Source organism: Scatophagus argus, chromosome 11 (assembly GCF_020382885.2).
Source record: "Scatophagus argus isolate fScaArg1 chromosome 11, fScaArg1.pri, whole genome shotgun sequence".
NCBI lineage: Eukaryota > Metazoa > Chordata > Actinopteri > Scatophagidae > Scatophagus > Scatophagus argus.
The window spans coordinates 10,325,572-10,341,250 of record NC_058503.1 but is presented as its reverse complement, the minus strand read 5'-3'; the positions used below and the strand labels follow the sequence as shown (position 1 = coordinate 10,341,250).

The following is a 15,679-nucleotide window of genomic DNA, read 5'->3' as shown; positions in this document are numbered from 1 at the left end:
GTAATGAGGTGTGAGCAAACGTAGCAGCTGACCAGATTCATAATTGAGGGACTTTAAATCATGCTTACATAGGTGCTTGCTCAATATGTATGAGCTGCCTCACCAGCATTGTGTGTACACATACATCTTGCATGAATGCCCTTGCAGAACCGTGGTTCTTGCGATGTCTCTGAGAGCTTTCATATGCTGAAGATTTATAGAAGTCTATGGACACAACAGCACAACTGTTTCTTCTAGCTTTCTTATAGTCCATCACACCACCATCCTGTATTCAGAGGAAAGACGCATGTGTGCCTAACATAAGAGGGTTTGCAAATGCGGAATGATGCTCCTCATTAAATCATTGTAGAACTTCAAAAGCAGAGAGTGAAATGTAGCATCCGAAATGGCATCCTTGATCCAGCATCCATGCATCTTAGATCAGCAGAAGCCCAATGTTGCATGTAGATTAAAGCTGGACCAAACCCACACAGAAGCAGCCAGTCGGACAGCATGACGTTTCGTCAGACAAGTGAGGTTCCTGTAGCCCAGCCCAGGCCCACTTCCTATTCCAGATTGCATTAGCAGCACATTGCCTGTGTCTGTGTCCCATGGGTCATATCAGAGGAGTTCACCACCACATCTACACACACACACAATATTTTTATATCCCTTGTGAGGGCAACCTTGTGCAGCAGCTGGGCTTGAATTATCCACCACAGGCCTCATGCAGAGAACCACTGCACACACAGGAGTACACTCACACACACACTCCATCATTCTCATCTACACAAGAGCATGCAGAACATGGATACACACTGGGTTACCTCCCAGAGCAAAAGTGTAATTATCTCATGGTAGAACAGGATTCAATATTAGCCCTCACAGCAGAGGCTCTCCACAAATGCACAGAAAAACATAAACACACGGTGTACAGTTCCACATATGGTAATATTAGATTTCACCTGATTGAGTTTTCTCTTTGTCTCTTTCTGAAATGCAATAACAGCAAACACATGTTCAGCATGGCAGATCACCAGGGAAGCCTCAGTCTCTGCGACACAATCTAATATCATCTACTCATAACTCAAACTGCACACACACACACACACACACAAGAACACACTCTTCATCTTTTCCAACACACACACACAGAAAACACACAAAACTAATTATGCTGAATCTACCCTAATGGAGCCGGAGTTTAGATTAATGATGGTTTTGGGAGTTCAATACATTTTTCTCATCAATTGAGTTCGTGCACATTTGTGTGCGTGTGTCTGGCACAAGGAGAGGGATATTAAGACCGTGTGCTTATTGGCTGAGCTGGAATGATGATGATGATGATGATGATGATGATGATGGAGGGGAGAGAGGGGGGGTGTCCCACTTAGTTTCTCCTCATCTCTTCCCGTACACCTACGCTTGCCTGGCTACCTTTCACTCACATGATCAAACATCACAATGACGGAGAGGATGCTTTTTTTTTGCTTATTCTTATCCTCCTCTTGTTTTGCTCTCTCGTGGTTGCGCTTTGAGTTAAAGGATATATGCCTCCTACTTTCTCCTTCTTTATCTTGTCCCGCCTCGTACACTCTCTCTGTCTCTCTCTGATAGTTCTTGAGGGTATATTCCCATTTAATATGTGCTGGCACTTGCAGATGCTGCTTGTGCTCTCCTTTTATGCCAGTGAAGTACTTGCCACCCAGCCATTGCTGATAGTAGTGGTGCCGCTGCAGTGATTGGAGATTCCTGCTTATCAGGGCATGGATAGGAGCTGTCTGTCTTCATTAGTGCCCGGCCTATCGCGCTCATGTCCTCCTTTCTCACTCTTACTCCATCTCTTTCTTTCTACATTTTGTTCTCACTCTCCCCATAAGTCTCTTTTAATGTCTTCTTTCCCCTTCACTTGCACTTAGCTGCATGTTTCCCTCCACGCACGCCCCCAGTTTCTTTTTCACTCTTGTGATTTTTCAATATTTTATAATTCCCTGCTTCCCTCGTCCTCCTCATAATTCTCTCCTTTATATTTACATTTTACTAGTTCACCATTGTCAGTATTTCATAAATAATAAGAATGCAGCAGCCTTTATGTCTCAAATGCACAACCCCCTGCCTGTACTACAGTTTATACAGTGCATATACAAATAATCAGGGTGCCTTTTCGTCTGTTGCACACGTACAGGAAAACACAGGGTCATAATGGGTGATAAATGAAGAGCCTCTGAGGGGTGCACTGAAACAGAAAATAATTTCATAGAAGACTTTTGATTAATCACGCCTGTTTCAGACATTCAAGGTCAGACGCCTTCCTTGTGTCTTCTTCCTCACAAGAGCAAACCCTTACACTCTGTCTCATACAAGAGCACAGGCACATTTTTCTGTCAAATCCAATCCAATCTAGGCTTAATTTCTTTGTTCATTCAAATCTGCAGACACAATGAGGTTCTCTATGTCGTGTCCTTCCATCTCTCTTAAGCACCTGTGTGTGTGAGTGTGTGCGCGCGTGAGTGTGTGTGACACGCGCCCGTGTGTCCTGCTTCTGCTGTAATTGAAGTCGTAACTCTGAGATAGCTACAGTGCTGCTGCTCCCCATGTAAATCAGTGGCTAATAGTACAGGAGCAGAGCAGGAGAGGCTCAGCAGTGCTGCCTCCTGAACACACATGTATATACATAGATATACATATATATATACATATATATATATATATATATATATATATATATACACACACACACCAGCTGTTAGCCTGTGCTAACTGAATGGCTTCTGTGGTTTAATGACCATAATGAGTTTCATGCTTATTGGCAGACCTGTTCCAAACACACACACACACACACACACAGGCACAGTTCAGTCTGATATGTATTTATGCTCTCCATTCTGTAACAGGTTCTTCTGTGCCATTAATCTCCTGAGTTCCCCTGCCCTGACCCCTCTCTCTTAAGCATCCATTTCCTCATCAGGCCAGCCTGCGTCCAGCAGTCTTTCTCTCAGACAGGGAAACGTGCTGTCAGTGCAACAGCTTTCTTATACTGACGGTGGAAAAGTGGATGTATGAGGGTGATGTGTGTGTGTGGCTCTGTCTGGGTGTGTTCAAGGCCACTGCTACGTGCACAGATCCCCATAATTAGTTCAGTCTTAATGGTATTGTAGAGGGAGTTGGAAAGGGGAGGAATGAGGAGTGGTAATATCCCTCTGACACAATGGGATCATAGATACATTGCAGTCATTAGCATAGTAATTAGGTTCCCAGTTTGGCAGAGGAGCCACTTTTCAGTCAGGGGAACCCCATCCCTCATTGCCTCTGACTAGCTTGCTCTGGTCTGTGCCCTCTATGACAGAGGTCCAGGCAGACCGGGGTGTGGAGCGTTGTGTGCAGGGGCATGCTTTTGTGTTTGTGTGTGTGATCACAGAGGTTGGCGAGGAACAGGAAGCCAAAGCGAACTGTTCTGCAAGGGATCAGGGCGTGTCTAAAACCTTCATTCCTGACGTGCTTGGGGTCCTGGTCGTGGATTAGCCCATGGCTGTGCTAATGCTAACACTAAAGGCGGAGCAGGCAGCCATTAAGATGATAAGTCCTCTGGAGTGGAGCTTGGGAGACTGCATGCTGCTCTCTGAAATCCCCCCAGGAGCATGTTCACACTCTCTGTCTTTTACATCTCTCTCATCTTTTCCAGGCTCTCTTCCTCCCTCTGCACATTCACTCTCACACCCCCGCTCTCTATTGGTGGATGCTTGTGAATGTCTGTTCAGTTTTGTGATATATCCCTAAACTCTCCCACTTTTCTCTTATGCTGTCTTCTCCTTCAAAAAAAAAAAAATCCCAACCCTCTCTCTGGATCTACCTTTCTACTTTTATTCATCCCTCTCATCTCTTTATGTCTCTCCATCTCCCTGTCTGTTGCCCACTCTGGCCTCCTTCAGCTAAGTGGAAGCATTACATCTGTGGCCCAGTGGATAGCTTTTCAGCCCAGTGATCATTAAGTACATATTAGACTATATTTAAGAAGAGCCAAAATGTTAGTCAGAGACCCCACCAGCACCTCTGATGTTCGCATTTCACTCTGGCCTCATTAATATTCATGAACCCACAGGTGAGGCTGATGAATATTCATGCGAGTGTCAGGTGATTAGGCAGACTGTGATCAGTAGAGACATAGATAATGGCAACACAGAAAGGGGATGGAAAGGTGATGACTGATCCAAACAAAGACTGTGATGAAAGGGGAATGAAAAAGGTGAAGAGGACATTTCGACCCTGACGTTTAGAGCCGCTCTTGTATTACAAGAGTTCACCTGAAGCAGTGGCATAAAACAGAGATGGAAAATGAATTGAATTTCCTCTCTAGCCAAAGAATAAAGGATAACACTCTTTGATTAACAATCTCGGGTTGTATTCTCCTCCTCTGAACACTCGGCCAAGCTGTTTCCAAGCTCCTTTGAAGTTATCCTAAAATTTTGTGTGTGTATGTGTGAGTGTGTGCGCACTGTGGTTAGTGTGTGTTGACATGCCACAGTGGCATCCTTAGCTGTACACCCCCCCCCCGGACTCAAATTCGTTTCAACTGCTCTGCTTCTTAGTCATGTAGTGCGGCTTTTGAGGTTTGGGGTTCAATTTGCTGTCTTTTTCCTTATCAAAACTGGGCTGCTGTTTGTAGCCTTTGTGTACTTACCTCCACTGATAAATAAAAGGAATAGAGACAGCTTTGTTTCAACTCTGCTGTTCCTGTAGCTGTTAAACGAGACAAATTGGGCACACAATGGAGGGGGGAGGGGGGGGTGAGAATAGGGTTCAATGAGCCAATTAGTGACTGCAGTGGGGGTGGATTTGTATGTATTGTAATGATGCTACATGCCCAGCAAACTGCTCAAACACAACACATCTTAAGCTGTCTGGTAAGAAGCAATCTGTGTGCTTACAGCTCTATTCCCAACAAATACTTTTTTTTTTTTTTTTTTGCACACTTTGCAGTGCAAGAATCTGACTTTTCATTAAATTTAATTTATTCATGTCTGGCTATGAAAACAAAAGGCCTTTGTTTTGTTGAATTGATTTTGCTCTTTTTTACTGGAAGATAAGACCAGTGAGGTCCTTAAAGGTATCTCAGCCATAGCTCACTCTTATTGGAGATAAGGTTTCCCTTGAAACCACAGTGGCAAGTGACATGTAGGAGAGGCTGTTAAAATGTATGCTTAAGGTTAGCTATGAGTGTTCAGCCTCAGATTTTGCCTCTTTGTTCTGTGAAGAAAATAAACTAAAAAGAGATCACAAGTTAAAGGCTGGTGCATATAAAATGAGCCTGGACTTTGATTCTGGCTGAGGCCAGGTTTGACTAGCACAAAACAAGCGCTTCTAATCATGGATTTGTCTTACTTTGTGGATGTACTCTTGAGGCTCATTAAGGAAAGACAGCAGCAAAGAACATGTAGTCACACTTAAAATATGTATTGACAGCCATGCTAACACACAGGAACACAGCAGCACCCTCACTGTTGAGGGTATATATATATATATATATATATGTGAATATATATGATGAGTGGCCTTGTTAACGGTGTGTGGTCGAACTGGAGTCTATTACTCGCTCACCGATTTTTGTCCTCATCAGCACCACACATACAAAACCACTGCACTGTATATACATCATATAGAATTTTTTAGCTTGTTGTCCACTACACGCTTCAGTGGATGCATTGATGTAATTGTGGTAGGATGGCCTTGCTGTAGCTGAAGGAAGAAATCTCACTCTCTGTGGGAATGGACACGTGTCCAAGGATGTGAGAGGCGAGTCTGTAAAGCTGATCTCTCACTAAGACATTTCATAGCAAGAGGACACTGGAGTGAGTGGAGACTTTAAGGATGTTTTGGGACATAAAAAAAGAGCATGTCTCTTCCATTTATTTCCCTTCTGCCTTTCTGCCCATTGCTCTTTGATTTTATGAGTCCCTCTGTCTCTGCTTCAGTGAGTACTTAGTTATAATAACTTGTAATAGCTCATGATGCTAGCAAATAGGGCTTGAATAATTAGCCTATTTTAGCTTTGAAAAGGCATTTCTGTAAACATTGATGTACGGCAACAGGCTTTTAGCCTCCATTTCTTTTTTCTCCTGGCTGTGGATTCCAATTTCAAATGGGAACGGCAGAGAATTGCTTTGTCCTGTGCCAATCCAATCCTGCATGGTTCCACTTCAGGAGGTTCGGAGGTAATTCTCCTACAAAAAAATGATTGCCAGGATTCTGCAGGGCTCGGCAGTAATTCTGGATGGGGAGATTGTCAGGCTTCCTACCAAGTCTCTAGTGGGTACTGAGGCAATGATGATAACTAATTTGAGATGCTAGCTCAAAATGCCGTTGCACAGCAGTCTGGTGTGTGTTCTGGTTATGTCTTGCAGTCACGCATCTTTTGACATTTGTAACCAAATGTGTCCATACTGTACGTACAGTGAAAATGTGCAGAATCACAAATGATGATCATTTGAGCCAGTATGGCAAAGTGTGGATAACGGTGAGATTTTCTGTGCAGATGGCTGTGACCCTAGGCAGCCGATCAGTCAGTCGGTCATAGAAAAGCTTAGTGTGAGCGAGAAGGGTGCAAGAAATTTGAGATGTAGAGGGTTGAATGCAGGAGAGGCAAAGAGAGGAAAATGAAAAGTGGATGACAGCTTCATTAACACAACCTGATTAATACAGTATTTAAATATACATACTTAAATACATACTGTATATTAGAAATATACAGTATCAAGGCTGGATGTTTTGAAAATTGTTTGTGCTAATATATCTGTAATGATTTTGGTTCTGTTCAAATGAAACTATTTTGGTTTTCTGTGGGCTAATTTAACCACAGACCACAGCAGTACAGATAAGGCAAATATAACAGCTGCCATCTTGTGACCGTTACCCATAATTCAACACAGTAAAAGCCTGAAAATTCCAGAGGAACTGTAGTGTGACCAGAAAGAGAACTGAGGCCTCATCAGTGCTGAAGAGGACCAGAAAGAACTGGACTCTCTGTCCCCTACCACCGCCCCCCCGGACTGTAACACACCCAATTACACAAGGACTTACCTTAACTGTGTTGCACATAAAGACTCAGTACACTCACTGTGTGTGACCGTATTTGCACTACTGCCATTATGGTACATAGGTTGGATTTTATATTGTTATTTATTTTTATACTGCTATATTTTTTATCCTTTCTCATTTCTTTTTTTTTATTTAATTGCATGACATTAGTACTAAGCTGAGAGAGAAACGATATTTCCATTCTCCTGTATGTCCTGCGCATATAGTGACTTGACAATAAAAATCTTTGAAATGAACTCTCAATGTGAAATCAAAGGAAACTGAGTCCATTTTCTGTCAGTTTTTGGTCTGTCTTAAGGGGATGTTTGGTTTGTTTAAAAAGGACTATATGTGAAAACACTCTTAGATGTTTCCCTGATCCAGTGCACCTGATTCAAATGATCAGTTCATCATCCAGCTCTGCAGAAGCTTGACAGCAACCCATTTATTTGAATCAGGTTTGCTGGAGCAGGGAAACATCTAAAACATACAGGGCAGGTGGATCCCAAGACCTGAAGTGAGAAACACTGCATTAGAGATACATGATTTCAGAGAAATTTCTCATTTAATGAGTTTTAAATAATTAAAATTTTAACAGATTGTTCTCTTATATATTTGTCATAATCATGTGTGAAGCCACCCCTTCATTCCTGCCAGCTCAAAGAATTTCCCTGAGCAGTTCAGTGTGATCACGACAACTACTTGGTATCAAAAGTTGTGGGTTTTAGACAAGACTTAGACTTCAGACTTTTTGTTGCAGAGCGGGCACCTGAAATCTATATTCACACAGCATAATGCCTCATATTACCTTCCTTCCTGTATTTCTCAATTGCCTTCTTCCTCTTCCTTCTTTCATCTACCTTTTTCACCTTCTTCCTCCTCGTAAAGTCTGGTCCCGACTTACTGCTGCAGCACCTATAATTGGCTGTCGTGATTGTCGTGGTTACTTTGACAATTCTGACACTCATCGATCCTGTGGTTCTAAAAATATCTGTTCTTCTCCCATTTTGGTTGGAAGTGGTGGCAAAATGACTTTCTGCACTTGCATGTCTGCCACTGAGATCAATTAAGGGAATTTGTTTCCCCAAACTGGGCTCAGCCTAGAAACAACTTGGCTTGCTGTCGGTGTACCAACACTAGAAAGCGCTACAAATCAAACTTCTTAGGTTAAAGATTATTCAAGTTGCTAATAGAGATGGTCTGAGCAGGTTCTGTCAGCTCCAGTCATGGAGGCTAGAAACTGCACTTAAAAAACTATAAATACACATATATAGGAAATTAATCTTCAATATCCAACCTTAATCTCACTCATTCCTATATCTCCAGAGGTAGCAGAGCAGTCTAATTCATCTCATATAATGTTGAATGTAAGATAGAGCTGGTCTTATGGCATGAAAAATGAACTAATCCTCCCCCCAAGCATTTGACAGCAGGGCCCTGGTTGCGGTCACACCTGATGTACCTGCAGCTAATCCTATCCTACAACCGATGTCACTGTAACCAATCCTGTCGGAGCACTCAGGGCAGCCTCAGCTCTTTCCTGACATCTCAGTCACACCTCTGTATCATCTCTTCCCTCCCTTAGCTTCTCTCTTCTCGTCCTTACTTGACATTATAAATGCATTCCTTCTTCTTTCTCTCTAGTTTTCTCTCTGGCAGACTGACAGACCCCCTGCCCTGCTTTTGTCTTGTATCTTACTTAATTCTATCCATAGACCTGCACCCACCCGTACCCACCCCGCCCTTGTCTCTTCAGCTGTTTTGCATCTTATCTTACATTTCAACCGCGATAGCAGCAGACCTCCCATACCTTGAGCTTTGATTTGCCTGACATTTTCTCCTTCCTCCTTCTGTCTCTTTGTCACCTACCTTACCCACCCACACACAACTATCTTTTCTTGCCCTGCTGCCACCAGAAATAAACCCAGTAACAGGTCGTCTGTCACAAAACAGAAATTGCATTGTGTACCTGTCACCAACGCTCACACTTTCCTGCACCCAAAGGAATGACTGTCTTCTCCTTGCCTTCTTTTTTCCTCTTTCCTAATTCTTTTCAGAGAGCAAACTGCGAGTGCAAAAGACCAACCAGTCTCAGGTATACCTGGAGGACAGTCGTGTCAGGATCAACTGCTCCATTTCCTCCCAGACCAGCCAGGATTCCCAGCATGCTGTGCTGTGGTACGTGAGGCGTGCAACTGGGTCAGAGGCCGATGAGCTCCTGCTGAGAATTGAACGATCGGGGGCCTTTGAGTACGGCGCCTACGCAGACGAGGAGAGATTGCGACGCAGAGTGCAGGCCGAAAGGTTGTCACCCCGTCTGTATGTGCTGACGCTGAACAGGGCGGAGATGAGTGATTCTGGGACATACTACTGCCTGGTGGAAGAGTGGCTGAGTGACCCAGATGGAGCCTGGTATCGACTCTCCCGGGACTCCTCAGGTTTCACGCAGGTTCTGGTCAGGCAGCCAGGTGAGCAAGCGGTCAGAAGTGCTGTTGTCTTGAACAGAATGCTTATTTATTCCCACTGCAGGGAAGCAGCAGCTGCCTCTTTAGCATCACATGCTGTTCTGCTTTAGATTAGTTGAACATTATTGACCCAATGCCTCCTCCAAATCCCCCTCAACCTGCCTTACACTCCCACACGCTCAGCTGAAGGCATCAAGGACGTCTCGCACTCATGACTTTACACCTGCCCCGGGCAGATCTCAGGTGGCAAAATATGTGTTGAAGTCATGCCAGCTGTCATATGCCATGCTAGAGGGCAGAGCCTGGCTCAGACTGAGAACCTAATCCTCTTGTCCAGTACTCAGAAATGGACAAAGCACTCAGAGCCCTACCTACTGCCACCCAAACTCCCACATCATGACAGTAATCTCAGCCCTTATTCTTTTACCACAAACTTCCTTCATCTCACCTACTATCAAACTCCATGCCCCCATATGCAAACAAATATCAACAAGCCATCCATCTTGACTTTGTTGTATGAATCTATTCAACACACCAGCTGAAGGTGACTTTTTTCAGATGCCTGTGAGCACAGTGTTCTTCTGCCAGGTGTCCTGTTTATAATGCAGAGTGAAATCCCTGAAATGGCTTCTGTCCAACTAGAACGTGAGGATCAAAACGTCTGGTCATAAGCCAGCAGGGCAAGGAAAACACATGTATTTTATGTAGAATAGTAAAGCTGTCATTGTTGAAACAACTAATTAGGCTACAGCACCCACAAAAAAGTTCTCTATGAACATATGCAGGGACTTTAGTATTCAGTTTAGTTTCACCTTTGATTCAAAAAGTTAGCACATGGTTGTGTGTGTGGAAGCTCACCAGCATTAGTAAATATTGAATCAGGGAGGTAAAGCGTTCATATAGGTATTACTTTTAATGACACACAAACATCTACGTAAGATGAATAGAATATGCTGTATAAACATCATGGATATTCATCAAGGTGCTAAAAAATGCATTCACCCAGGAAGTCAGCCAGAAATCTGCTCATTGGGAGGAAAGATGAGGGGAGATATGTGCCAGCACTTGCCTTTTTTTTTTTTTTTTCCTTGCTCTCCTGCTGTCCTTTCTGCTTCTCATTTTGCTTTAACAAGAAGACCGTTCCAAACTGTGTATGAGAGCAGCTCAAGCAAGCCAGGTCTTCACTGCCATTTTTTTAAAAAACTACTGTGGAACTGGGTCATTGTACCACCCCTGAAGGCTTGTAGCATACCCATAGAGACAGACAGACACACTAGCCTAGGGGTAGGATCTAACCACTAAAGTTGAAAGACCGTTGATAGCTGTGGGCAGCACTGCAGTATTTATTTATTTTTGTCTTTTTCTTTTTTTTTTGCACATTTTAAAAGTTTGGTGTGCCTGTTTTCAGAGTCACTTGCTGGTTTGCAATGTTAAGTGATTATTTGGTGAAAAATGCTAGTAAGAGTTTCAAATCAAGTTGACATCTTGGAACTGCTTGTTTCATCTGAGCAATAGTCCCAATCACAGAGATATTCAGATTGCTATCAGACATCAGGTATCAGGTGATCCTCACATTAGAGAAGCTTGAACCAACAAATGTTTTGCATTTTTGCATGAATCTACTACTGATTTCAAGAAATTCTCAAAAAGCTGCAGATTTATATTTTAGTAAATATTCACTTTTTCTCTGGACGTTTGTTTCCCTTTCTCGTCTTCCTGGACGTCCTCAGAGGTTCGACTGCAGGTGGAAGAAATGGAGTCAAACGTGACAGTGGAAGAGTCCAGCTCTATCCGACTGGGCTGTAGCATTCCCTCCCAGTCGTCTCGAGACTCCCGCTTCTCCGTGTCTTGGTATGTGGAGCGCTCCGAAGACGAGGATGATGAGGACCAGTCAGGTGAGGAAGAGAGAAAACGGGAATGTGTGTTCTCAATTGGTCACGACGCCGTTTTTGGAAATGGAAACTGCAGCCCCAGAGAGGAGGCGGGGCCAAATTCCCGCCTGCAGTTTGAAAGGATGACCTCTGACCAGTACAGCCTAACCATTCAAGGAGCTCGGCCAACAGACGCAGGCCGATACTACTGCCACGTAGAGGAGTGGCTACTCAACCCCCGCAATGCATGGTACCGCTTAACCACCAACAACTCTGGGTTTACTATTGTCAACGTACTACAGCAAGGTAAGTCCTGAATTTACTGTATCATTTGAGTTTTACTGCGTGTAGGTGAAAATGCACACTGTGACTGTACTTGTATCAAAGGCTGGAGATGTTCCTCACAGATAGCAGAAGAAGTAATTAACTTCTGCTCCTCTGGACCTTTCATCCTACAGTATATAGTCTCTTATTTCCCAGTCGTAATATGTCCTGTGTTACAGTACATGTAACGGGGGGATATTATAGAGCAATTAAGAGGGGCTCAGACACATACTGTATATGTCATCCTGCCTTGGCTGATGGAGCAAGCCTAGTTAAAAGCAGAACCAGAGAAAGTCACCTGCTGTTTAGAATCAAAGCTGAGTATGTAATGGTGCCAAAAGCAGCACAGCTCATCATGTCAAATATATTCATTCAACATTTTCAAAACTATCTGAATTTCATTTATTCTGCATGCTAAAACAGGAGTGAAGTGAATTCCCGTCTGTAGTTTTCTTTAGAAACTTAACAAATGAAGGTATTTTGCATCTGTGTAAAACTTTTGTCCATTCTCTGTCAACAGTGTCCACCCTCCAGTCAGTGGTATGCTCCAACGACTCCCTCTTCTACTTTGTCTTCTTTTACCCCTTCCCCATCTTCGGCATCCTCCTCATCGCTGTGCTGCTAGTGCGCTACAAGAGTCGTAACAACAGCAAGAGCCAAGAAGGCAAGAATGGCGCCCCCCTCCTGTGGATTAAAGAACCTCACCTCAGTTACTCTCCCACCTGTCTGGACCCACCTGCGCTTAGCCTACACCCCGGCTCTGTTGACTAAGCGAGGGTCACCTGGCCCTGCCTCCTGCGAATTGCGAATCCAGCCAACACGATGCCAGGGAGCAGATCTGGACTCCACCTTCAGACCTAACTGTCGTTCACTGCTGTGTTGAATTAGTTGATCAGTTTAAAAATTCCTACCCTGGTGGCTGCCTGTTTTATATTAACAACACTGTATGTTTTGCAGTGTGTGTGAGTGTGTGTGTGGACCAGAATGGGTGTGCCATGTTAGCACGATTAATTGTATGAATGCGACATTACAGTCAAGAGAGTATCGCAAGCCTGTCCCATTTTTGTTTTCTGTGAAACTTAACCCCTTAGCTGCATTTTGATTTATGTTACTCTGAATATTTGTCTGTTTATCAAAAGAGTAAAAAAAAAACAAACAAACTTGCGCACATTGAGATCACTGGTCGATATGAGAGGGATATTTAAGAGAAGGAACTCTATAATCGACTCCAGCACTGAGTGGATGCCAAAAAAGTCTCCGCACTGATCCAAGAGCAGCCACAGCCTGGTCCACTATGGTGGTTGCCATAGTGATTCTCTGCGCCCACTGACTCCGGAGCTGATGACTTGGTTGCCAGCCTGCATAGAGACAAAGGCAAGGACACACAAGTCTGTGTCCTAAGTGAGGATGTGTGTGTGTTGGCCCACCTGCCTCCACAATGAATTTGCCTTGGCAGACAGAAACCGGTCCTCGTGCACCACTTAAACACTGCCAGACACTCTGGCCTTAGTGAGAGACTGCTCCGCTCATCTCCTCTATCCTCCTCCTCTCTGAAAAGAGAGAGTGAGAAAAAAAGAGGGAGGAACTCCAGAAATGATGGAGAATAAATGAACAGTCCTCTCCCGCTGAAGATATATGTACTTTGACATGAGGGTGTTTCAGTGCCAAGACCTCCTTATTTAAACTCTGTCCTCTGCAGCTAATGTGTGAAGTTTTAAAGAGGGGGTGGGGGCGCTAATTGGTTTTTGAGGCAGATTGTAAATAAGTCTGCCCACCTCCTGCTGTGGCTTTATGAGCCTTGTGGGCAAAAGGGCAATTTTTACACTCATGTTAAATCAGTTGAATTGTCCTGCTTAAATTACACAGTAGAGATTATTGACTGAAATTAAAGCCCTGCACATTTCTCTATGCTGCCCTGTATGAGCACCCCCGTCCTGTATTTAAAAGATAACAGAAGCTCAAATGATTCATATTAGTTTAAAGAAAGATTTTTTTCATTTGCTAAGAGCCACACTGAAGATTACCAATGTGTGTAGTGAAACACTCTAACAATGTTATCTGCACATTATTAGAAAATGAACTGATGGGCGTGGGCACATGTTTGACTTTTTTTGTTTGTTTATTTTAAAGATTTTTCTATTTATTGTTTTATACTACTTTGCATAGCTTTGTAAGATTTTTCTTTTTGCTTTGAAATTCTCTAGGAACTGTGCTGCTTGTGTTGCCAGGCAACTGCACCAAGCAGATTATGTCAATAGCCTGTGTGTTGGCAATGTGGTAGATGTAGAAATGCTAGATTTGTCCTGCGCATTGCAGTCTGTAGCATTTCATACCAGATTGTCAAGTTTGGTCAGTGTTAAAACACTGTATATCTATACCTATAATGAAAATTACTGTGGCTTTACATGTACAATAGTTGAACAGACAAGTCACAAAAATGAATTCACTTAATGCTTTTTGCCGGAGTCACGTTTATTTAGTGAGATGTGATGTAACACCTAGGTAGGATGTTTGATCAAAGACAGCTGAAACAGAACTGTTGAATCGCCATCTAATCACGGATTCTAGCTGAAGGCGTCATCCTCGGCCCCCCTGACGCAAGCAAGAAGGGTGAAAAATCTGTGTCACCTTCCCTGGAAATGCAGCTGCCAGGAGAGGTGTGAAATCCTCTACCCGACCTTGTACTTACCCTTTCACTGCCAGCCTGGACATGAAGACTCTTGAAAAACTTGACATTATTGTCTCAATTGTGTCGACATGTATATTGCATGACAATACTACAGGAGGAATTTTGATGTTTTGTAAACTTTGAACTCTTTGAGCATTGTGTTTGTGTGACAGAGCAGTGCCCAAACCCTCCCCCTTGACTTCCTGAGCCAAGAGTCAACACAAAGCCCAGTCCTTCATCGTTTTCAATATCCGACTGCCACTTCCAGATGCCCTTTGAACCTGTGAAGTAATCTGTTTCAAGAATGGGTGTTGTGGAGATTGTGTTTGATATTATTGCTCATATTTGTCTTTAAATGCTTTGCTTTCGTGCAGCACTTCATTAAACAGATTTCTGTCAAAACAAAAAAGCCAAAAGTACATAGCTGATAATGACACACGTTCCACAGAGTTCTGAGATTTCTTCTTCCTTTGGCCAGGCCAGTCGTAAATTCAGCTACAAATAAATGTCTTCAGAGAAAAGAAAAGCCAATCAATTAGCTGACCATCAGCTCATTACTACAAGTGTTTTCACATAGGTGATATTGTTGTGGATAAATGATCTTAAGCTGAAAATCCGGGACAGTGTTGCACATCCTACCTGGGTACAAGGTTGCCAGACAAAGGTAACACACAAATGAAAAAGTTTAGTCGTACATGTACTGAGTATTGCAAGTACTCAAGTAGTTGGTGAGGCAGTAATTCAGCCCTCAAAGTTACGGAAGGTTTCACGTCAGAGAAAATCAGAAAATGACTAACAACTACAAATATCACTGCAACTAGAAGCATGTTTGGATGGACATTTGTCAAAAACCTGTATTATACACACGCACATGCACACATATATAATGCAGATTTATGACATATGTACAAAGATAGATATGTGTGCAATATTGTAATTGTGCACGTGTGACATTGTGGAAGGTCTTTACAAATGTTTTCCATTCATCGCAGGAGGACTCTTCATGTTCTCTTACATATGGCCTGTTTTGGGCGTTTGCCTAACAAAGTTGTTGGCTGAAATGTTGCCTCATTAAACTGCAGTATTCAGTGTGTGGACTACTTCTATTTTTCTTTAGCCTCATATTGCTATTTGATGTGACATGTTAGTGCAAGTCAAAGGTATATGAAAACTTCAGGAAAGCCTTTTGTGCATTTTCAGGTGCCAGTATAGCCAGGAATAATTGATGGAGCTGTTGCAAATGTCCTCTGTGATTTGACAGTAATGGTTGCATATCTTATTGACTCGCATTTGTGCTGGCA

General features: G+C 43.1%; 1 protein-coding gene across 1 annotated transcript in view; it reads left to right on the top strand.

Moving 5' to 3' along the window:
• The window catches only part of igsf3 (immunoglobulin superfamily, member 3), a 68,029-nt gene extending 52,560 nt beyond the window's left edge, over nucleotides 1–15,469 (top strand). Inside the window, exons 8-10 of the mRNA XM_046403303.1 lie at nucleotides 9,108–9,518; nucleotides 11,246–11,692; nucleotides 12,231–15,469. Coding sequence (XP_046259259.1) covers nucleotides 9,108–9,518; nucleotides 11,246–11,692; nucleotides 12,231–12,481 — 1,109 coding nt within the window. The 3' untranslated portion in view covers nucleotides 12,482–15,469. The remainder of the gene's footprint in view (nucleotides 1–9,107; nucleotides 9,519–11,245; nucleotides 11,693–12,230) is intronic.
• The last annotated feature ends 210 nt before the right edge of the window (nucleotides 15,470–15,679 follow it).